This window comes from Taudactylus pleione, unplaced genomic scaffold, assembly GCF_031769625.1.
Source record: "Taudactylus pleione unplaced genomic scaffold, aTauple2 ptg000037l, whole genome shotgun sequence".
NCBI classification, from domain to species: Eukaryota; Metazoa; Chordata; class Amphibia; order Anura; family Myobatrachidae; genus Taudactylus; species Taudactylus pleione.
The window spans coordinates 14,867,867-14,893,901 of NW_028284439.1; the positions used below are offsets into that span (position 1 = coordinate 14,867,867).

The 26,035-nt window shown below is 40.9% G+C and overlaps 1 protein-coding gene across 5 annotated transcripts in view; it reads left to right on the plus strand.

Annotated features, from left to right (window-relative positions):
* The window catches only part of NLGN1 (neuroligin 1), a 765,562-nt gene that overhangs the window by 285,459 nt on the left and 454,068 nt on the right, over positions 1-26,035 (plus strand). For 4 of the 5 annotated variants that reach the window (XM_088452412.1, XM_088452413.1, XM_088452411.1 and 1 more), the window contains exon 2: positions 14,046-14,843. In XM_088452412.1, the coding sequence (XP_088308538.1) occupies positions 14,351-14,843 (493 nt within the window). In that variant the 5' untranslated portion in view covers positions 14,046-14,350. Of the gene's footprint in view, positions 1-14,045; positions 14,844-15,238; positions 15,299-26,035 lie in introns of all 5 variants that reach the window. The other variant, XM_088452415.1, reaches the window with a different exon arrangement.

Sequence of the window (26,035 nt, forward strand, 5' to 3'; positions counted from 1 at the left end):
AACTTGATTTTTTATTATTAATTTTGTGAAAACACTTCTAATCAGTAGAAAAATGACTGGTGAAACACTAAAAACATTTCAGACTACCGTGGAAAGTTTTTGTTGCATGCTTTAAAATGTTCCCATAATCTGCGTAATATGGAGGCACAACTATTTTGTTGACTGAACCAATATACATGCAGTCTGTCAGGAGCTAGTGATGACAGTGAGATATCTGATATGCATTTATTGTATTACCAGTGTTATTACCAGCATTTGGTGCTCACCTGTTGCTAGCACAAAAAAGGAAGGCTACAACAGCACTAGCAAAGGGTTTGGTATGAGTGTTCAGCAATCAAAGTATCAACACTCTAGGGGACAGTGTGAGGTCGAACCCATGATGACGACCTGTTAATGAGATTTAAAGCATTTTAACAGTGTCACCTTTACAACTTCAAACAGGTCAGCATTACGGGTTCGATCTCACATTGTCCCTATTTGGAGTGTCGAATTGATAATTGCATAACCTAGCAAATGTGTTATTGTTTAAGTTGACACTGCAGGGTCAATCCTATTAGTCGCGATTTGTATTGCGGCACAAGTAAGTGCGTCTATATACCGCACTTAATGTACCTCCAGATTCCCCTTATTTTTGTTACCAGCCCCATAGGGTGTAATTGGATTGACCCCTATAAATAATTGTTCTAATGTCACCTCTGTTATGTTAACATTAGTAAAATGCATGTAATTAACACCTGTGACTAGGAGACCTGAGACTGATATCCATGCAACAAGTCTCCCAGTTAAAAGCTTTAATTGAAATATATTCAGTTCATTTACCTGGGTACATTTTTATGTATATATTTTTGAACATTATTACTACTTTTTTATAGATAATTTCAAACCCGTTTAGAGGTCCTTTAAGATTTAAACAATAGTAACAAAAGAATGTCATGCCCTACCACCACAAACATAAGTATATTATCATATTAACTAATAACATGTAAAAAGGTTAAATAAACAGTAACTAATAGCAACCACTCACCAAATAGCTGTGATTGGTCTAGTGAAAGTTTGACATTAAAGCACATTTATTTAGTAGGTATGGTTTAATGATCATTTTGTAAATTACATCTTAGATTGTTAAGCATTAATTCATCTTTCTTCTACACTTATTTCACCAGTGAATCAAAGTGACTTGTTCTAGTGCATGAAAGAAAATAACATTGCTATGTTATCCAGTTCTTTGATAAATGTAGTTGTGTGTACAGTTTGAGATATCCCATGTTTGTAAAAAACCTACACAAATTCGATCCATAATTATATCTGTAGAGGAACAAAATGTTAAAGCTAAACCTAAAATAATGAACTTTGTTTTATTGTAGTTTGTCCCAAAGAGAATTTAATATCTGGATGGTAGATAGACAGTAACTAGATAGACAGTCAATAGATAGGCACCAGAAGGTAGATAGTGAATAGGTTGACAGAGTTAAAAGGTCAATAGGGTTAAAAGGTTGACAGGTAAATTGTTGACAGTGCATTAGGTCGACAGGGTTAAAAGATCGACATAGTCAAAATGGCGACATGCAAATGGTTGCCACAAAATGGTCTACAATTGCTTTTTCAAAATATTTGGGGTTTGGTTTAGGGTTAGCTTTAGGCATTGGTGGAGGGTTAGGGTTAAGCTGCAGAAGGGCACAGTTAGGGTTAGATACTAGGGGATGGTTTGGGCTAGGCACCATGGGAAGGGTTAGGATTATGGTTAAAATAACAAAGAAAAAATGTGGTAACCTTTTTCTGTCGACCATTTGCATGTCGACTAAATTTTTGGGGTTTGGTTTAGGGTTAGCTTTAGGCATTGGTGGCGGGTTAGGGTTAAGCTGCAGAAGGGCATAGTTAGGGTTAGATACTAGGGGATGGTTTGGGCTAGGCACCATGGGAAGGGTTAGGATTATTTTTAAAATAGCAAAAAAAATGTGGTAACCTTTTTCTGTCGACCATTTGCATGTTGACCTTTTGATAATGTTGACTTTTTGTCTCTGCCGACCTATGCCCATGCCGATCATTTACATGTCGACTTTTTAACCCTGTTGACCTATTGTCTGTCTACCTTCTGGTGTCTATCTATCGGCTGTCTATCTATCAATTCACATCCGAGAATTTAGAAATGTGCAAAAATCATGTGTTGTTACGTAGTCAATGTTCATCTTTGCGTGGGTGTTTTTGGTAGGTTTTTGTAGCCTGGGCATAAAAACAAGATTTAATTAAGGTTTCCCTGGTTACAGTCAAATGATAAATTCAGAGACATGGAAACACAAAGCATAGGAGTGGTAAAATAAGCACTCCTAGCATACCATATACCGCTATGTAAACTGTAAATTGATGATCACTACAGGTGAGAAATGAAAAATTATTAATATTGATATTAATATTGATTATAGACAAAACAATAATAAAGCAGAAGCATTCTCACTGAAAATGTAGCTAAATATATTACTGCAATAACAAATTTCTGTAGCGGCTCTGCGTAGTATCGAGTATTTAATCCATGATCATGTTTCATTTTGCACAGCTAAGGAATTCTCTTCTATCTTTACAATTAACTTTCTTAACCCTAGCTGTTCTCAAGAGTATATAATTTATTACGCTGTTCATTGCAGAAAGAGTGGTGAGGGTGGGGGGGGGCGATTTAAGTCAACAGAATTTAAATTCTACTCCTTAAACCGTTAGTCTTCAGCTTCAAATTAATATATTCATGGATTCTCCATTTATGAAACAGATAACCTATGTAATTCCCCAAGTTTCATTTTAAAGTAGATAACTACCTACGTAAATACTTCTGCACCACCCGAAATTGCTCATCACACACAATGGGAGAAATTTATTTATTTTTATTATTTATTTATTACCAGTTATTTATCTGTAGCGCACACATATTCTTCAGCGCTTTACAGAGAATATTTGGCCATTCACATTAGTCCCTGCCTCAGTGGAGCTTACAGTCTATGGGGTCTATTTACTAAGCAGTGTTAGGAGAAGTGAAAAGTGAAGAGTGAAAAGTAATAAGGTGCCAGCCAATCAGCTCCTAACTGCCATCTCACAGGCTGTGTCTGTTGGGAGCTGATTGGCTGGCACCTTATCACTTTTCACTCTTCACTTTTCACTTCTCCTATCACTGCTTAGTAAATAGACCCCTCTGTTCTCTATCACATGTACACACATATACACACTAGGGTTATTTTTTGTGTTGGGAGCCAGTTAACCCACCAGTATATTTTTGGAGTGTGGGAGGAAACCGGAGTACCTGGAGGAAACCCACACAAGCACAGAGACCACATCAGGGGCGTAAAGTGTATATAACAGATGTCACTTTGCCAAGGAATACAGGCCCCCCTCAGCTCTGGGCCCCATAGCAGCCGCACTTCTTGCACCCATGAACCACATGAAAGGACATTGAAACCACAGGACTTGTTTGCAGAAAGGAGGGAAGGCTGTGTGGCCACATACACATTAGGGAACCTCCCCATACATGCGCTCTTTACACCTTATTCAATCTCACATAAAGATCTTTTCTCACAAAATTACATCCTGTTATTTCATGTAAGCGTGTAATGAGGTGAAAGGAGGGAAGACTGTTTCATTGCCCCAAGCTGAATAGGTTCTCCCATAAGGATGTGCAATGTTTATCACCATGACAGATGCTGCCATTTTTAAATGCAAACTGTGCACATTGCATACTATCTTGTGGTGGAACAAATTGTCATGTGTGCTATGTGCTATAAAACTGCACTACTGTAAAAACCCACATCATTACAATCGTATTTAACCCGCATTATATAACACTGTACTGTGTTCTGTTTCTGCTTAGTTTATATCTGGCATTTGCTGGAAGTTGTTAAATAAGAACTGGAGGATCATGGTTTACTTGCTGCAGATAATAATCTGTAACAGAAAAGTAGAGAAGGGGTGTTGTCTACTTGGGGTTAACGCTATACATGACTATTTACCGCCCTCTGCATTTGTTTTTTAATTAACTGTGGACACTAGACAGAACCCCTTGCCATTATACGTTTATTTTTTGTATTATGGTTTTGATGGAACTCTAGAACCTTACAACCTCGGTCCTTTCCTTTAGCTCTAATTTTCTGGCTGGATAGCTTTATGTACCTGTCAGGCCAACCAAACACACTTCTCTCTCACCCTCTATTATTTTCTCATTTTGATCTTTATTATTGAGCTTTTGTATAAAGCACAGCTGAGAATGTTTGTAGTCAGGCAATGTGTCCCTTGACTAGGCATTATGGAACATTTAGTTTTATTAACTGTTTGGAGTCCAAAACATATCACACAGCAGTTGCAAATAGAATATCGGTAACCCTTTCAAAACTACAACTCTGACAAATATAGTTCACATTTTGCAAATGTTTTCAAATGTAAGACTGAATTTCACTTACAGAGGGGTAATTTGTAGTCTCTGATTACTATAATGAGAAGAATTTCCAGTAAGGCATTTTTTTAATCATATTTTTCTGATTCTTACAGTCTTTGGCGCCTGTTTCGTCTAAGGACACTCATAAAATGTTCAAGGCTCAACATTTATTATTTAAGGTTTTTTTCTATGAATAAGAATCGGAGAGTCCTCATTGAATGCATAGCACATATGGAACTGGACTATAATGGTATTTATTTCTGAGACTACAAAATAAAGTATTTTTAATTAGGGATATCTAAATTTAAGCATGACGTCCATTTTGGGATATATACAGCACAGGTTATAGCTTTATCTTCTACAGTGAAATAGTGCAAAATACTTTTTGTATATTTGATTTGAAAATAGCAATTAAAAACAGCGCATGTTAGAGTGAATATTCAGTCTTCTTAGGATTAGTTTTTGATACGTAATATTTTGACAGTACAATTTAGCGTTTCTTACGGGAAAAGTTCATTTTGCCAGTTTATTATATAACTATGAGTAAAACATTAAGGAAAATAAGTCAATACAGTAATTTACGAAGTGCAAAAGAGGAAATCCCTCTGTGACAGTGTAGCGTGTCTTGATTTGTACATGTGTATCTGGCTTTCCATCAAATCACATAAGGTCACGCAGCATGCTGCTTATGCAGAGGAGCAACATTTTGCACCAACTACTTGGTAGGAGAACCACTGTGCTTTGTTTTACAGGATTATTACAGTGACAAGTTCCCTCGCCCACATGATTTATTCAGTCCATAAATGGTAAACCTTCCAGGATTTTAGCAGTAACACTGAAATAATTTTATTTTATGAAAGGGGTTGTTCCACAGTGACATGAGATATTTTCACTTTAGCACTCTGTGACTCTTTGGACTTTTCCACTTTGGAACACACCTAAGTACACTCCTAGGTATTAGTATATCTACTAATGGCGATTTTAATTGATTTTGATTGATTTAATATCGTTAAAAATCGATCAACATCAATGTTGTGTTTCTGGGGCTAAATCACACATTTACTAACAGACAATAATTTTTTTTTTAAGTATTAGTAAATGTGTGATTTATTTCCAGAAACACAATATCAATGTTGATCGATTTTGATTAATTTTATATTGAACAAAATCATTTAAAAGTAATTAGTAAATATATCCACTAGTTTTTTTAATCTGTCTCCTGAGAGATGCCTAGTCATGGGACACATTGCCTGACCACAAGTATTCTGTTACTACGGTATTAAAACCATGGATGGAATGGATAGGTTATAATACCATAACTATCAATATTCCCAAATTAAAATGGGACAATTTAGATAATTCCAGACTGTTCCAAAATGCAACTCAATCTGCCCCAAACTATACCCATTTTGACGGGCTCACTTCTTTGTGTTATCAAAAACTGGGGCAGCTGTGCGAGGACTGAGACTTTGGACAGGTATACAATGTACCGTGCAGGCTTAAAGCATTCAGAGCACACTATCCATGTAAGACATGGTAATAAAGTTATCAAGTTGGGAAATAAATTAATTATTGTAAACCATTACTTATTAGTTGTTGATTTAGTCCATCACATTGTTGCATAAAGTTACTTTCACGTGGAGGTGTGTCTAACACCACAATCTGCCTGCATGAGTATAACAGTATGACAGGAGTCTCACTTCCATGCTCTGTACTGTTGGGATACCATGCGCATTCACCATTCCAAAAATGAGTCTGTGGCTTTCCGCTTGCCTGTATTCCTCTTCATATCATGGCACCGCCCATAACAGAGGCATAGGGGGTTGCAACCTTGTCATCTCTAACATAACACAAGTGTATAGGACACTGTAACTGTGAATTATAACTGGTTACAAGTTGTACTATCCCTTCCCACCTTAAACTACCTCTTTTATCAGGCAACAGAAAACATCTTCTTAATATATTCTACCTTTTTACTTCACATAAATCTGTGAGAAATCTCAGACGCACATGAACTGCATACACCTCTAAATCAGGTCCATTAGCACATATTGTTTTCTGCATTGGTTCACTATAGCAACAACATGTAAAGGTTATAACATTACTATTCTGAGACACTTTGGTTTTGTACTTAAGGAAAATACCTGACTGGCAAGATATATTTGTAATTGTACCTTTCATAAGCACATGCAAAATAATTATACATGCATTAAATTGCAACCAAAGTACTCCTAAACCATCAAGAAAGTAATATGCATATATGAAATTAGTTCAGGCTGATGTCCATTTTCTTATCTATTTAATGACTGTATTGAAGATAACAGATACACAAACTAGTTATTGTGAAATTACATTGTGTAAATATTACTATACTGCTGTTAATTGCATTTGTTGCTTACAACATGATCTGAAATGTAAACATTCTAAGCTTTGGAACCCTGTAATCCATTCTCACTTTATTCGTTTGTTCATTTTATTACAATTATATATTCACGGCAGGTATACCAACTGAAGCTATTGCTTGTGGTGTTCATATTATATCATTTCAAACTACTTTAAATTTTCAATGCTGTAGGCACTAATATATTATTATAATTGACTCTGCATTTTATTTTCATTCAGTGTAGAATTTTGCGAGTAATGCTGCTCACTGTGCAAATATGTTGCGTAGTGGGAGTATTTCTGTTAATGGAACTTTTAGGGATATTATACACTTATGACAACATTACATACAAGTACACCTGGCATACAACTAAATTAAATATATATAGGGCAGTTTCTGACACTTATTTGTATTTTGGGCAAAACAGTGGTGACACAAATAAGGCACTATTGTTGCTTACTGGACACTAAGGAAAAGTAGTTTAAATGTAAAGTGAAACTATTATACATAAGAGATGTTTTATTTATATATATATATATATATATATATATATATATATATACAAACAGTGGGTTCTGGTGGCATTGCATACAATTATTATTTGTAGTATTTATTTACATTTTACATAGCACTGTGGTTCCAAAACTCGGTCCTCAGGGCACCCTAATAGTCCATACTTAAGCACAAGTGATAAAATTTAAAAAAAAATATTGACAGAATAGTGAAAAGATGATCCACATGCAGCGAGTTATATATAAAAGATAAAAACCAAATGTTAAAATATGTATCCTGAGTCACTGTGGGTAGTATCCGTTCGTTTCTGAACGTTTTTTAGATATAGACAGTGCTAATCAGTATGGACTGCATCTAGTCCAAAACTTATGTAACCTAAGTGACTTAAATAGTACCTAAGTCAGTTTGATTATACCATCTATGCACAAGCATGGATATCATTAAAACCTGGACTGTTATGGTCGATCCGGCCAAATTGAACGACATATCGGGCACAACGTCTAGTGTGTACGGTTGATGTCAATGATGATGCGCTCTCCCTCACAACGTCGACAACATCACCCGTCGCACCTGCATGGAGGTCCGACGGGCAACATCTGTAGCGGGGGCCATGTTGCCAAATGTAGCATGGCCCCCGCCGTCTTAATGTTGCTCCCGACATCGGCAAGTGTGTATGCACTTGCCAATGCTGGGACCCTGTTGGTCCCGTCGCTAACGAGATTGTGCTGGGTACACATCGTTAAATGTGTACCCAGCATTAGGGTTCCTTGAGGACCGAGTTTGGGAACCCCTGATATAGCACCAATCATGTTATGCAGCATTATACAGAGAAAATGCAATTATTCACATTAATTGGTGTTCCATTGGAGCTTAAAATCATCTACAATCCCTAACACACACAATATATGGGTCCAATTTGTCAGAAGCCAATTAGTATTCCAGTATGTTTTTGGTTTGTGGAGAAAAATTGTGCACTTTTCTCCAACAACCAAATCTTGCGCAAATAGAGGGAGACCATACAGAGAATATGTTTGTCTGGATTAGGACGGAATCAGCCTGACAGCAGCAGGTCGCCTAGTATTTTACCCAGGCTAAGAGCTGATAACTGGTGTCTCAGTAAATGTAAACAATATATGAAATACTGTAATTTAGACAGCGGCATCTCGGCAGAGGTGAAAATCCTGATCGTCCTTTTTGGTAAGTATCACTACCTAATTACCCCCCTAACCCTAACCCTCCCTTGGGGTGCCTAACCCTAACCCCCCTCTAAGTGCCTAAACCTAGTCCCCCCTTCCCTAGCCTAACCCACCCGGGGGGTGCCTAAGCCTAAATCCCCCATTTGGTAGGCATGGCTGGGGAGCCCCTAACCTAACCCCCCTCCGCGGCTGTCCGCGCCCGGCAACCAGCCTACCTTCGATCAGTATGCCGGGTGTCAGGGCTCCCGGCGTAGGTCTAATGACAGGCGTCGGGATTTCGACGCCTGTCATTAGTACCTTGCCGGGATTAGACAGTCGGGAAGCCGGCGGTTGGGATTTCGTCCGTCGGCTTCCCGGATGCTTCCCGGATTGGACCCATGACTTAGGACAGTGTGTATTATAAGGAACATTGTGCCTCCTACTGTAGATTCTTACAGATTCTAGAAGTCATTTCAGATTTTTTTGACTTGTATAAAAGCATTTGACATGGGACATTTTTTTTAATTAGTCACAGTTATTCTCAGTGACTTCTAATATCCATCTAAATTACAGTATTCCATATATTGTTTACATTTACTGAGCTAAAATGAGACACCAGTTATCAGCTCCTAGCCTGACGACCTGCCAATGCGAAGCCCGATAGTACGACAGCACAATATATCGGGTGGTCGGTACACACTGCACGATCCGGTGAACGAATGCCCGATATATCGTTCACCTGCACCATTCACCTTCCTTGCGTCGGCAGCTAGGTAGCTCCATCTGCCGTGCATGCACAGCCAACGGAACTATATGTCGGTCCAATTCGGCATATCGTCCGAAAAATTGCGCAGTACAGATCAGCATTCTTATTTGAAGCCAGTTTCAGTCTTTTAGTTCTGTTTAAAATAGAGATGAGCGATTCAATCTGAACTTCAGGGATCCGAGGTGATCCGAGCTGGTGGAAATCGCGGTATTGGCTCAGATGCCAATTTCAAAATCCCATTGAAGTCAATGGGCTGACTGCTGACTGCTGATCTGTCACGGTTCTCAACCAATCAGCGCTTCCCCATAGACTTGAAAAGGGCAGACAGACACAAGATTGCGGCCCCCAGTGCACCGAGGACACCGCTGCCTGCTCTGCCAATATCCCCGGCACCCCCGCACTGCCGGCAACCCCACACTGAGGCCCTGATTCAGAGCCGGACGCTCTGAATCTGGGCATTTTTTTTTTGTGCGGCCTTCTGGCCGCTCGAATAGCTGTGGCTGACCATCCACAGCTATTGCGAGCGGCCAGGATGATGGTCGCGATGGTCAAGACCATCGCGACCTTCGGGCTTGCGATGAGACCCTTGTGGTAGGGTCTCGTGGCCGCAAGCCCCAGAGAGCTTCTGGCTCTAATAGAGCCGGAAGCTCTCCCACTGACATCACTTGTGATGTCAGTGGGGCCACCCACAAATGGCAGGCGTTCGCTTGGGAACGCCTCCATTTGTGAAGCCACCCCCCAGCCATGCCTACCAAATGGGGCGAGCTGTCAATCACCATCGACAGCTCGCCCCCTTTGGTGCGAGACCCGGAGCGACGGAGCACCCGTCGCTAGCCGGGTCTTGTGCATGCACACGAAAGAGCCAGCTCCGTCGTGCGCATGCCCAGTGGGCAAACCGACCCGGTTGCGAGTGCTCAGCGCTCGCGACCAGGTCTGAATCAGGCCTTGAGGACGCTGCCGTCACTCCTCCACTGCCAACACTGCTGGCACTCCCGTATTGAGAACACTACCAGCACTCCCGCACTGAGGACACACCTGCACGGCCGACACCATTGGCACTGCCAACACAGCCAGCACCCCCTGCTCTGAGGACAATGTCAGCACCATTGGTGTATCCAACCTGTGCTTTATCTGACCCGCACTGTATCCAACCCACACTGTATCCCGCACAGTATCTAACCCTGCTCTGTATCTGACCTGCACTGTATCCAACCCACACTGTATCCCGCACTGTATGCAACCCACACTATATCCAACCCGCACTGTATCCAACCCACACTGTATCCAGCACTGTATACGACCCACACTGTAACCTGTACTGTATCCGGCCCGCAGGTACGGAACATTGTTTTTATGGTTGGTGCATGCTTGCCTACTTTTGAAAAAGCATTTCAGGGAGATTGTGGAAGCAACACCTATGACCGAGGTGTTAAAGTGGGCGTGCACTCCTACATCTGAGAAGCATGTCATAAAATTGATCTACATCCAAATGTTAATGAGCCCCAAAGCAGTTAGTAAGATCTACTTGTTGATGAAAACACACTGAAACTTTTCAGAAAATGCATGTAGCCATAGGGATCATTGTGCCTTATAACCAATGCAGGGATTTTATACTAATGGTTGCATTTGATGGTATATATCTTTGTATTCTTTTTTATACAACAGCTAAATATTGGGGGTAAGGTGCAATGAGGGAGATTGCTAGATTCTTCAGGGAGACTGGGAGCTACTATTTCAGGGAGTCTCCTTGACAGTAAGGTAGAGTTGGCAAGTATGGGTTGTGGAGATTTTGGGAAACTGCTCAACAACAAAAGCTGATTGATTGGGGCTTTCCATGGGCACAAAGTGCCAATCATCAGTGTCCCAAGGCCCCAGGAGGGCACTCGGAATATTCGTGTTCTGGGAGCATGCGCACTTGAGTAGGGGGCATCTTTGTCTGCTGTTGCTACTTTACATATGGTTTAGGTGTTTTTTCCTTGCTGCTTGTTACAACTACTACTTTAGAGCAATGATATTCCATGCATGATTCTTAGTTAAATTCTGTGTTGGATTGTTTTCTATTGAAGGTACTTGCGAGTTAGTTTGATTGGTTATTTCTAATTCATTACTGATTTGCAAAACATTTTTAAACAGAAATAACTGCCGTGTATTTGTGCCACTGCTCTGTTAGTTTAGCCAGCCAGCCTTTGGCTTATATTGGTGAACAATATTGTGAAGTGGTCAAAATTGAGTGTAAATGACTGGAAATTAATGTTATTGGGGTTAATGATATTCTAGGAACAAAAAAAGGCCCAAAATATGTGATTTTAGCTTTTTTCGTCAATCTTTGAAAAAAATCCAAAACCGGACAACGAATTAGAACCAAAACCAGCTAAATTGGTCAGGCGCGTATCTCTAGTTTAAAACTGTTTGACAATAAGATGTTGACCTGCATCCAAATAATTCTGTTCTGTAAGCTTATGGGCTCTATTTATTGTTCAGAAAAGAGCTCTATCTCCAAAGATATGATATCTTGTTATCTAAAAATGCTCCGTCTGTGAGGAAACCACCGCAGTCCTTTTGCTATCACCATCTAAGGATGTCGGCAGCAAGAAATATTCAATGAAAAACGCTTTATTGAAATAAAGCAATGTTTCAAATCAGAGTTTATATATATATTCACACACACTGGGGGTATATTTACTATACTGCGGGTGTTTAGAAGTGGAGTTGTTGCTCATAGCACCTATCACATTCTAGCTATTATCTTCTAGAAAGTGCTAGATAAATGTTAATTAGAATCTGCCAGAGTTTTAACTAGACTTTTTGATGCCCTGTGCCAGAGAGAGCATTGGTGCCCCCCCCCATTTTTCAAATAGGGACATAACGCACCCAAAATAGGGGAATGGCCTCATGGGGAAGGGCCAGTGAAGAGATAGGGGAGGCCAGTAGATGCTGGGGATATAATAAGAGGAAGCTACAAGTGAGAATGATAATAAACAGAAAATTTACAGGCCTGAACAGCGCCCCATGCCCTGTGATGCCCTGTGCCATGGCACAATCCGCACTTCCCTAGTTACGGCCCTGCTATGGGCAACATCTCAACTTCCAAAAATCTGCACATAGTAAATATTCCCAACTGACTCATCAGTGGACCTAGAAACATGAAAATCGGGGAGTATATTAATTCCATGCTGTAGGTGCCCACTAAGAAGGGATTATTCTAAATTTGACTCCTAAGGGGGTTAAAAAGGGCTAAAATGTTTCCTCCACCTGTGCAGTTTCCTTACTGACTGATTCATCGTGGCTGTAGCACAGTTCATATTCAAACACCAAGGGCAGAATTCATTTGTTTTCAGCACCCTTCGTGCCCGACGGAGCTGTTCAATTGTTGCTCCTGTCGGGCGCGATCAGCTGCCAGCGCTCCATTTCAGCTCGCAGCCCCTGGGGGGTGCAAACTGAAATGGGCAAAAAGTGACCTGTTTGGGCGAGGGTAATATTAGTGATGCATTACTATAGAGATGAAGGATTAGGTGAGATGGAAATGGAAACAGTAAATATCTAAGGTCTACCTTGGGAAAACTGGGTTCATCTGCTAGTACATACATATATATATATATATATTTTTTTTTTAAATGGTATTTAATACTTTATTTATTTGCAAGTGGAACTGAAAGACCGGTACCCCTCCTCACATGTGATCTGGTTAGGTGGGTTACGCATGCCCATATGCACCAAGACTAACCCGGCAAAGCAGTAAACCTGCTCTTGCTACAGGCAGTCAGTATCGCCGAATCTGCTCTGGCAATATTTTTAAAATTAATCATGGCAATAATAGGTTTTCTCTTACTGTGCACGTGATGATAGAAAAGCAGCCATAGCACAACTTTTAGTAAATGAGTCCATGTGTGTCTGTTACCTTTTGAGATTTCGGTGGAGAGCTATGTGGAACGGAAAATAAGAATATGTTTATCTTCTCTTATTTCATTCATATACAAAGGGACAAATGTAGACTAGGAGAATCATTGAAAAGATTATCACTTATTTGTCTGTTTTGTTCTATGGAGAGTGATATGTTACTTTTGAAATATCTGTATTCCTTTGGTGTCTGTACTTTATTGTTTAGCTACAACATAACAAGATAGTAACTATTATCAATACTGTCTAACATTCCAGCTCACAGTGTGTTAAAGATTCACATCACATTCAAGTATAAATATATGAAAGAATATAAATATAAATCTGCAGGAACTTTGCAGCATTGAACATTCAACTGCCTTGCCAAGCTAGAGATTTTCTTGATTTAACATGTGCTATATGTCAGCAATATTGCTCCATGCTGGGACTTGTAGCTCAACAAGAGTTGAATGATGACATGTTCCCAAACTCTGGGCTTTAATTGTGAAGGCTGCCTTCCACGTTTATAAATTTGAAATATATATAACAATGATATTTTTTATTTCAAGGTTTGAGAAAAATTCTAAAAATATTAACTAGACATAAATATATTCCTTTTCTGTTTCTAATGTATTTTATGAAACTTGCTCATTAGTAATTGTAATTTGACTTTCAGGATTTCTCAGGGATAGTTTCTACTTTTATAAAAAAACTTTTTTTTTAGGATAAAAAAAAATGCTCAGTAAATTTGTTTTTACCAAATGTCTATCCAATGAATCGTGAAATTAATTAGAGCTGTCTTTCTTTCCTATAATTAGAGAATAGAAAATATCAACAAATGCATGGTTACTTGCACAGCATGTAATTATTACTGTCTGTGTTATATATTTTTTCCTATTAATGACTTATTCTCATTTTCTCCAGGATATAGACCTGCGGCTAACTGGATTGATTTATAAGAAAGCAGTGTGCAGTAAATGGCAGCCCTTCTGATATTGCTACTATGGAAAACAGTATTGTCAATAGGATGTAGCCTGATAAATAGTACTTAGTGAAGATGCTGCTTCAGTGAGTGCGAAATCAATGGAAGATTCTTACTGCATGAAAACCCTTCTGAGATTTTCCTGGCAGGATCACATTTAACAAACCTGATACATTTCATTCGATTGCCCTGTTTTACACAAGTGGATACAAACAATATTGCTTTCCTCTGCAACTAATGTGGGACAATGGAGTTTCCAAGGTCCATGAGACTGAACAGTTTATGGAGAGCAGCAAGGTTGCACCTACAGCCTGTGGGACTGGATGTCATGCTTTCATTCTGTATATTTGGATTCTTGTTTCACATGGCTCCCGTGTGCTCCCAAAAACTGGATGATGTGGACCCCATGGTCTCAACAACTTATGGCAAAGTACGAGGAGTTAAGAAGGAACTCAACAATGAAATACTTGGTCCTGTGATCCAGTTCCTTGGTGTTCCTTATGCTGCTCCCCCAGTAGGGGAACATCGTTTCCAGCCACCAGAGCCTCCGACAACTTGGGGAGATATAAAAAACGCCACTCAGTTTGCCCCGGTTTGTCCACAAAACATTGTGGGAGGCAGACTTCCCGAAGTCATGCTTCCTGTATGGTTCACCAACAACCTGGATGTAGTTTCTTCCTATGTGCAAGACCAGAATGAAGACTGCTTGTATTTAAACATATATGTTCCAACTGAGGATGGTGAGTTACATGCGGGTATCAAAACAAGGGAACTTGATTTTTGTTTTATTCTTTTGCCTTCTTCAATTCTAACCACATTAATCCTGTGTATAGGTTGCATGCTTGGTTAGTTGACAGCATGCTGGCTTTCGATGTGCATGACGCTCTACCGTGATTGTTCCTGTTTCTGTACTCATGTCTACACTCATGTCCTCCCAAGGCACGGGTATTACAATGGAAGGTAATTCCTTGCTCCTACCTACCCATTGATGATACATCCTACACCATTTGCATGTGCAGGCGCACCACAGCGTTGGAAACGTAGCCAAAGGCAGAGCTAGGTAAACAGTGTTGCATGCTCCTACTTTCTGTGACGGAGCTCCATGTTATTTTTTAGTCTTTTATTCATTTTTCAGTAAAAAGAATATCCAAGGAATGTGTCCGGAAACCCGGCAAGAAAATATGTAGAAAAGGAGGTATGTATTAAAGTTACAGAACAAAAACAAAAAATGGCTAACGTGCTAAGAAGAATAGGAGTAAGGAGGACAAAATAACTACTACATGCAATACTTTAAGATTAAAAATGAATAATAATAATAACAATAATATTAATAATAACGTGTAATTCACAGATTTATATTTAATTTTCGCTATTGTACATTCAATATATACAGTCAACCTTCTTTGCTCATATATCATTCAATGTATTCTATAATTAATTTTATTTAAGACCATATGTACTAACTTGTGCTAAATAGGGAATGGTAAATAATGTAATCCTTAGTTATTTACTTACATATTGCAACTCTCATCTTTCATGGAGGGTATTTGGTGACTTACCAAGAGGTAGCTAGTCATGATTTGCAGACATCTGAACCAGCCAATCTAAATTACTGTTGTCCATATCCAGTATAGAAAAATAAGTTCTGATTTAGTAAACATAAACTAAGCACTTTGTCTTGCTCTTCTGTTTTATGAAATATTGTGTTTATATAATTTATATAATATTGTGTTTATATAATTTATATACAATAGTTTCGATAAAGTTTTTTTTGCAAAATTTTGTTGAATTTTCTCTTTTCAATGTTTTAAGCTTATTAGGTTTACCGTACACAGATACGTAGGGATTGAAATGTTGTGTTTTTTTTTCTCAGCTATATTTGTATAATGTTTCCCATATAGAAATGCATAGTGCTGCCATATAGGGCCTCATTCAGAGATGCACGCAATGCTGATGCTCGCAGAGATGAGCGATTGTTTGTACTGAAGTGCGTTATACAGACAAACTGTTGCAATTGAAATGCACAAAGTTAGAAATGTCTTGGAGAAGTGCTGGGCGTTGGCTAAAGAGATGGTCTGTCTTATGGCGTGTTATGGGAGTGTCGCTGTGGTGTGTGTGTACACAACCGCTCAACCATTCACATAGGAGGCCATACTCAGACGGAAGATTGGCATCTGCTATAGGGCAGGTGCAAGTCTTGATGATGCGTCCGATGGTGGCGTCTAAAGACACAACAGACAGTGGGCCTGATTCAGAGCCGGACGCTCTGAACGAGCGCCCGCTCTGAATCAGGGCATTTTATTTATTTTTTTTGGTGCGTCCTCCTGGATGCTCGTATAGCTGTGGGTTACAACCCACAGCTTATGCAAGCGTCCATGATGATGGTCGCAATGGTCAAGACCATCGCGACCATCGGGTTTGCGACGAGACTCTGCGGTAGGGTCTCGGTGACCGCAAGCCCTGGAGTGATTTTGGCTCTATCAGAGCCAAAATCACTCCCACTGACATCACTTGTGATGTCAGTGGGGCCGGACCCAGACGGTAGGAGTTCCCATGGGAATGCCTCCGTCTGGCAGCCACGCCCCCGGCACGCCCACCAAAGGGGGTGTGCTGTCACTCACCATCGACAGCACGCCCCCTTTGGTGCGAGAACCGGAGCGTCAGCTTGGCTGTCGCTATCCGGGTCTCGTGCATGCGCACGACTCCCTCCGTCGTGCACATGCGCACTAGGGTACCATCGACCCGCTTGCGAGCGCTCAGAAAATTATAATATATATATATATATATATATATTTATCATGTCAACATTGTCATAATATAGACATTGACCATGTCGGCAAACATCATGTAGGCAATGGGTCAGAACACCGATCCTCAGGCAATTGGGTGAGTATATTCCCTCTATCCCTAATCCCTACCCCTAACCCTCCCCTAGTGTAGGGATGGGCAATAAGTGGCCTCCCAGATGTTGTAAAACTACACACCCCAGCATGCCCTGCCACAGTTGTACTATTTGGCCATGCTAAAACGGTTGCAAGTCATGCTGGGACTTGTACTTCAACAAGGGCCGCTTATTGCCCACCCCTGCTCTAGTGCCTATCCTTAACCCCCCCAGCAGCCTAAGTTTAACCTCCCTCTGCAGCCTAATGCTGGGTACACACCTGACATATATCTGCAGATGATGGAACAACTATCATATGTCATCTGGCCATGGTTCCCGCTGGCCAGGGGCGTCTTGCGCCCCCCTCCCCGCGGCCTCCACTGCAAGTGTACGGGCGGTCTACAGCGAGATGCCCCAATATATTTGCAGATATATCGGGCATCGACTGTGCAGCATGGCCTACGCAATATGTCTGTGAATGACGTTGTTCACAGATATATCGCTGGTGCACACTGGCGGTACCCGACCGGTACCCGATAAATATTGGCCGATCAACACAAAAAATAGGTGAAGCTATATGAGCGCTGGGTTAGGGCTATGAATGCATTCTAATAAATGAAATACTGATATCTGTGATGATCACAGAAAAGATATAAATTTAATGAAAATTTAAAACAGACATACAAAATAGAATAACAGAAGCAATACACAAATGGACTGGATAGGGACCACCTATACACTCCCTGGTGATCACTGGGCAAAAGTCCTCGCTCACATGGAGCAATGAAAAACAATCTTCTCACCCTTGATGGTGGTTGCGGTGGGCTAGCTTCCTTAGCTGTAGGTCCCGGGCTTGACGCACGGCACCACTGCAGCAAGCAAAACAGGGGGGAGTCCAGATGGGAATGATGGTGTATCCAAAGTAGTCCTGGTAGCAGAGGTCGTCCGCACAACGCGTTTCGGATTAGTCCTTCTTCAGGAGCGGATCAATTGATCGGCCAATATGTCTGCCAGTATGTACCCAGCATAACTCTAACACTCCCGCCCACAGCTTAACCCCAATGTCGACATTCTAACAATGTCGACATTTGACCTGTTGACATTCTGCCTGTTGATAATGTAATCATTACTGTCGACATTGTGGCGTCGACATTATAAATGTCGACATTGTGGTGTCAATCTGTTGACTACATGCCAAAGCAAATACAGTATTATTAATGGTCAAAGTACATGCTTGCCATAGTTATGTACTTACCTGCCATAGTTATGCACACACTTGCCATACTGTAGTAATGTACACATTTGCCATAGTTATGTACACACTTGCTATAGATGTGTACATGCTTGCCAAAGTTATGCAGACACTTGCCATACTGTACTCATGTGCACACTTGCCATAATTATGTCCACACTTGCCATACTGCAGTTAGGTACACACTTGCCATTGTTATGTTCACACTTGTAATAGTATGTACACACTTGCCATTGTTATGTACACACTTGTAATAGTATGTACACACTTGCCATACTGTAGTGATGTACAGACTTGCCATACTGCACTTATGTACACACTTGCCATAGTCATGTACACACTCGCCATAGTAATACACACGCACTAATCTTTACCCAGTCAATGAAAACAGTAAAAATAAAGATAATTTTAAAGCAATTCTATTTTTTGAACATCAAACACAACCAGTTTGTGTCTGTCAGTCTGAAGCCACACAAATGACACTATGGCGTTGCAGTAGATACACAAGGTGGCATCATGACGGCGGGTTATCAGGAGGGGTTTGCAAAAAAAGAACTTTAAATGAATTCCTACATACAATCAAGAAGTTGTCAAAACCTTTATTAATGGTCATGCAGAGAGTGTCAGGCTGTAAGTAATGACTGGCCAAACACAATCGCAAGTAATTGCTGAGGAAATGCTTATGAGCTACAAGTAATGTGTTTGCATTTATTCCTTCATGCAGAGAAACGTAAAAAAAAATAATAAAAGATGGGACCCGAATTCCACAGAAATGAGAAATATAATGTAAAATAATATATGCCAAATACCATTTTCTTTTTAAAAGTAAGCATTAGGTAAAATGATGATACTCCTAATACTGAAATTGTACTTTGATACAGAGACGTTAATGTATTGTGCTCCTCACAGGCAGGAACCTTATTTTGTGAAATAAGAGCTATGTACAGAGAGACACTCAACACTCATCACAATCTGGGCGTCAGTTTATAGATATATATAAATGCTCTATCTATCTATCTATCTATCTATCTATCTATCTATCTATCTATCTATCTGTATCTATCTATCGGCAATTTTGAATATTGTTAGCCTTGTATAAGAGAATTTATATTCTCAGTGAAAGCTGTTTCATCCTGGCTCAGTATTGTGCAAGGTACTCAGTAAACACAGTACAATGTGAGTCTGTGCCAGTGTGTCATGATTGTAAATGGGGGTACAGTGGGCAATTGTACAAAGTGCTCTGTAGTCTGAGACAAGGCTGCAGTAATTTACATGTCATTTGCTACTGTGCAATGCAGCAGTGCTTCTTCTTATTATGCAGCACATCAGGCATATGTAATTAGCAGCACAACCTATTACACTGACTTAGGTTCAGAGAGGCGTGAATAAAGATGCATGACTCCTACGTACCCTGTACAAACTTTTATTGCTATTCATCATTATAAAATCTCTTCTTGTTAACAAACGCTGGCCAAGTAAATTGGGTTTGGAGTGTGGCAATTGATTAAATGTTCTTATTTGCAAATAAAAGTTAAATGTGTGTCACTCTTTGACACTCTCGTTGTTCTGATGATTTATATTGTGCTTTGAAAAGAAGCATGGACTTTATATTTATATCTGTGTTTTCCACACTGACATTGCTAGACATATAGTTTATAATTACTTTCAGTTATATTTAAAGGAAAATGAAAAAAGTCATAGCAACAATAAAACAGTAAGAAGAGTTTCTGGTGTCACCAATATCACCGATCAGTCTGGCCATTCTGAATGAAACATTTCTGTAGTGTATATGGGTGGTGTTGACATCATGTAGATAAAGTTAAGCTGACTAGGCATATCTGTAATATCTGAGTTTATTGGCTAAGTGATTGCAGCAGTCATAAGTCACAGCACTAGATGTGGCTGGTGATAGTTTGGGGTAACATTTTGCTCATGGAGGATTTAATGGGATGTAGTCGACATCCTGGTGTGCAGGATGCCGACGGTCTAAATACCGGCGCTGAAATCCAGACTGTCGGCATCCCGAATGGTAAGTATCGGGGTGCACGGGTAGGGTAGCGTTAGGTAGCGGGGTTAGCTTTAGGCACTATGGGGAGGGTTAGGATTAGGGTGCGAGGAGAGGGAGGTTAGGTTTGGGCACTATGGGGGGAGGTTAGGTTTAGGCACCGGGGAGGGGATCTTAGGTTTAGGGTGCGGGGAGGGGGAGGTTAGGTTTAGGCACTAGGAAGGGGGGTTAGGTTTATGCACTGGGGAGGGAGGGTTAGGGTAGGGGTAGGGAAAAAGCTTACCTTGCATTCCAATGGGTGTCGGGATTCTGTCTGTCGGGATGCTGCTGTCGGTATTCTGAACAGCGGCATCCCGACAGCCGGGATATCATACCCAACCCGATTTAATAATGGGTCTCACATCAGTCAGAAGGTCTATCTCTAACACTAGTGTCTTGTGCAAGTTGCCTGGGGTTTCAAGACTCGAGGGGTTATATATCAAGCAGTGAAATGTGTGGAGATGTGGACCAGTGGTGAAGTTGCCCATAGCAGCCAATCAGCTCCTACCTATTATTTTATAAACTGTATTTGATAAACGCTACTTCAAAGCTGATTGGTTGCTATGTGCAAATTCTCCACGGCTTCACTTCTCCACTCTTGTCACTGCTGTATACATCAACCCAACAGTATGAAGAGAGCTGTGCATAAATACATAGTCCCACACATATACAACATACATATTGTCCCACATATACATATCAACAGTCACACACTTATACACATTTATACATACTGTTTCCCACAGAGGCCTGGATGTACTAAAGGAAAAATGCAGTAAAAACGCAGTTTTTGGGGTTCTTATTGCATTTTCATATATACTCAGCCCCCGGCCACCCGATTTTCGATGCGTAGGGTAACCAGGGGCGTCGAGAGGGGGGGGAGCGGGTACAGATTACTGGGCCCGGGCTTCCTGAGGGGCCCGGCGGGGGCCCAGGCCCGATGCTGCACCCCTTCCCTCACAGCAGCCCAGCACACAGCGCGTGCCGAGCTGCAGTGGAGACTGCTCGTGGCTGCTGAGCAGCAGCCACAGCAGTCTCCTATGCCTGTGGGGGGGGAGCGATCACACTGATTGCGCCCCCCCTGGCTTTGAGCAGGGCTGAGGGGGCCCAGAGCACCCCCTCCCCAGCACGCAGCGCCGCTTCACGGCGCTACAAATATTTTTGGTTTTTTTTCCGGGAAGGGGGCGTAGCCACGCCTCCCGCGATTAGGCCACGCCCCTATTACCCGGGCCCGCCGCGGCTCTCAGCAGGCCTGTGGGTAACTCCAGGTTTTTCTAGCGTTACACTATAGAAGCCAACGGGCTTCTTACGCATCCCCCTCCCCACCGCTTCGTCACCGTCTCGCCGCCCCACAGTCGCCCAGCACCTCTCACTGCCGGCCCCACTCCCCTCAGCATCCTGCGGCTCCTCCTGGGTCCCCCGCCTCCTTCTCCTCCTATTCTTCCAGGTGCAGGGAGAAGGAGCCCGGGACTTCCTGTAGAGGTCACCAGCAGGAAGTTCCCAGGGCTAGAAGGGGGAGGAGACCCCCTCACCTGGCGGCAGCAGATCGCAAAGGGCAGCTCTTATCGCAAGAACTATCCTCTGCGATACTAATCTCATATGTTAGTACAAAGCGATTAGTATTTTTGCAGTGACTGGCGGGATGTACACCGCAAGGTTGGGGCTTGCACGAGAGTCCCTATCCTCATCTTTACAAAGTTGGGAGGTATACATTCCTATATACAGTCACACACATATATACATATATTGGCAAACACATACATACAGTTACACACTTGTATACGTATAGTTAGTGTCCCCACACCTCCCTTTTACCTTACATCAACATCACTTTGCACTCTGTCTGCAGCTGCTCCTGCCTCCCCCTACCCCTTTTGCCGGTTCAATATCTGCCTGTGTACAGTATATGCACCTTTAGTTCTGATTGCCAGAGGGTTGTTAGTGCATTACAGCAAGTCATAGGGTGGAGATTAGACAATATTGAATCTCCCATGCTTTATTTTGCAAGAGAATGTGTTATATTGAACCAGTAAATTATTAGTTTTAAATAATATAATGCTGAACCATGCCAAGTTGTTTCCCTAAACAAAGACTTACCTATGTTTCCTTGAAAAAGGTGTTTTCACACTTCAGTGGTCGCACTTGCATACTGATACTGTATATCAGGTTCAACACTAGTGGGTCATACAAATTAGGAATCAATCTGAAAAAATAGATCCATCTCAAATAAACATGTTTGTGCCATTTCCTAATAGAGAAACAGATCTTAACCAAGAAAGGACAAGTTTAATTGCTGAATGTCAGGTAATAAGGACTTTTTCAACTATAACTATAATGTGTAGTTTATCACATTATAGTATGTGCATGTTAAAGGCTTGATAACTGCAATTTTGTTACTTTAATAAAATGAATATAATACTATCCCACCTAACATGCACAAATCCATAGAATAATAGATAATGATTGAGGTTTTTATGCAGCTGTTTGAGATGACGCATTAAATAGACAGTTGAATAGTGAGCAGAGGTTTATGTGGTTTCCTTCACAAATCAGACAATAATTGTTTGTGGTCCTTCGGAGTAAACTGAGGTTAATGGAATAAGAAATTGGTGTAAAGAACGATCATTTTACGTGTTTTCTGCTTTCATCTACTGTACAAAATGGTCAATGAAGGCTCCTGTGCTGGAAACAGATTGTCAGCTAGGGAAGGATTTGTTACTTCACACCCGGCTGCTTGTCTTTGATGTCAAGGAATATGGAGATAATACTGAACAGTGATGACATTGTAAATAGTTAGATGCTAATTGTCTTACTATAGCATTCTCTAAATTGCATTTCTTTTTAAACTTTATACAAAATAAGAGGTAAATTAACATGACACATTAGAAGAAAAATTTAAATTCTCAACATGAGTCCTGGAGGGTTTTCTGTGTTATTTGTAGTTAAACAGGTGCTGCTGTCTACAGCACTGGGTATGCCCCAACTCCCATTAAAAACATCTCATGGTTGAAGACTGAAAATAACCAATTGGCATATAGCGTAGAGAAGTGTTCAACCAGGGGTGGAGGGAGGGGCACAAAACTACATACAGTATGCCAAATGATCCAATATGAAAATAACAACCTGTTTCAACTGAACTGTACTATATATACAACATGGTCACAATTAGAGTACGGAATGTCATCATATTGAGGGGCCTATTCATCAACACTAAAATAACGTTTTTAAGGACATTGGGGGGGTACACAAACTTAACGCATCTGTAGGCAGTGCTGCGCATGCGCTGGTTTTACAGATGTAACAGCGCATGCGCAGCACTGTTTCCAGATGCGATAAGGTAGTGTAGGCAGGGAAAAGTATCTATTTCCCGAAGAGCTGTCATCGCAAAAATGACAGCTTTTCGGAATAGATACTTATGGAGAGGTGGAATGATGAATCCCACCTATAATTAGGTAGAACTCCATGCGAGTTCTAAAGCTAATTATCTCCAGATAATTTTTAGGTTTAATGAATAGGCCCCTGAGTAAGTATACTGTTTAAGGCACGGGGAGAAGGATTCTGTGGAAAAATTCAACTATAAAAAAAAACAATGAAAAAATGTGCCGATAGGGGAAAATATGGCACCAAATGAATAACTAAGAGAAACAATTCCCCTGGCATGTTATTTTAGTTTGTTTTTCAGTTTTTACAAATAGGAAAAATAAAACTAAGGGTTCTCTTATTTATATGTTGGTACTTTTTCATGCACGTTACCTTGTATGGCGCCATATTTTTCCCTAATGGCTGATTTTAGAATTACATCCCCCCTTTCCTACCCACAGAATCCTTCTCCCCATGCCTAAACTTGGTGGCATTCTGCCTATTAATTCTACAGACAGTTCTGAATAGGGAAACTTCAATTATAGCATGGTTGTATAAAAGTTAATGTACCTTGTCTAAATGCAGTGTACAGTGAGGGTGGCCTTAGCATGGTTTTGACTTAAAGACAATGAGACTGGAATTGATCTGGCTGTACAGAAGGAGAGAGGGACCAATTCAGAGTTTGGAGCAAAGCAGTTTTACTGGCCCTCCCTGGACCCAGGGGCCAGTGTGCACCCTGCACCCATTATAAATACGCCCTTGCTCTGTACATTTTATATATGCCCCTCCTGCAGTGCAATATATTTTTAACAAAGTGCATTTTTGCTTCCGACTCAGAATCAGCCCCAAAATTGCTGATGAGCCCCACTGGCATGCGTATGGCCATGAGCCAGTGGGCAACGTTCCACGGCCATCCTTCGTTCAGTCTGGTGCCTTTATTATGGGATTACTGCAGTGTAGCATTTGGGTCTTTAGGCCACTTTGTATAGTACAGTATATGAGCATCAAAACAGTTTACAGGCGACAATCTATGTGCATCTGAGTTGCTTTGATTCAATATAGTGGTTCTTTCACTTATCACATAGAGATCACAGATAGGCAAAGCAAATGTTGAACCATCAATTATTGTATCACTTTAATTTTGATTACATAAAAATTAATATATAAGGAAACAATGACTAAAGAGCGAAGCAGAATAAAATAAAATCAGTGCATCCTCTTTATAGGCTGCTTGGAGCATTATCTTCAGTGACTACTAACATCAGCTATGGCATTTTCTGCCAGCTGTGTAATATCGCCATTATCACTCTTGATTCTAACACCCAGCTCTGAAAGCCGTTGGTACTAGCTATTTGAAGGCCCCAGTGATATCTGAAAAATTACATCCTGTATATCTGTTCTCTCACCATATAAATGGATAAGCCATTTTTAAAGGGAGAGGTAAGTTGGGCAACCAGATACACTTTAAACATTGTATATCTAAATAACGCTTAATGTCAGGTTAACTATTATTTAATCTTTAATTCTATATGGAATTGGATTGTGTAAGACTATGGGGCCTATTCATTAAACATACAAATTCTCTGGAGATAATTATCTTTAGAACTCTCATGGAGTTCTAGCTAATTATAGGTGGAATTCATCATTCCACCTCTCCATAAGTATCTATTCCGAACAGCTGTCATTTTTGCGATGACAGCTTTTCGGGAAATAGATACTTTTCCCTGCCTACACTACCTTATCGCATCTGGAAACAGTGCTGCGCATGCGCTGTTACATCTGTAAAACCAGCGCATGCGCAGCACTGCCTACAGATGTGTTAAGTTTCGTACCACCCCCCTCCGCTCACCTTCCCCCCCCCGACTTACCTGTCCGCGCAGCAGCCTCCGGCTCCGTCCTGCTGGTCTGTCATGTGGATTCCCAGCAGACCACATGACAGATTAGAAAAAAAGAAAAAACTTTTTTTTTTTTGTCTAAACTTTCTTGTGCTCTGCTGGGGAGCACACATGTCCGACCAGCCTCCGGAGCCTGAGGACGGAGCAGAGCGCCGGAGGGGCTCGTCGGGGGACCTGCACACGCGGATACAGGTAAGTTTCACCTGCTATTCGCCACCTCACAGTGGCGAATAGTAACTGCATCAAATTCCGAAAATTGATAATTCCACATCCCCATACTAATGTATTGGGAGTGTGGAAATTAACACAGGGGAACTTAGCAAGGAGATATCTGTGATATCTCCTGTGCTAAGTGGCTACATGAATACAAAAATAATGTTATTTAAGGAAAATGTCCTTAAAAACGTTATTTTAGTGTTGATGAATAGGCCCCTTTACAATGATAGTTTTAATTATAATTTTTCCTACAAGAGTATACCTACTATAACTACTAGACTGCA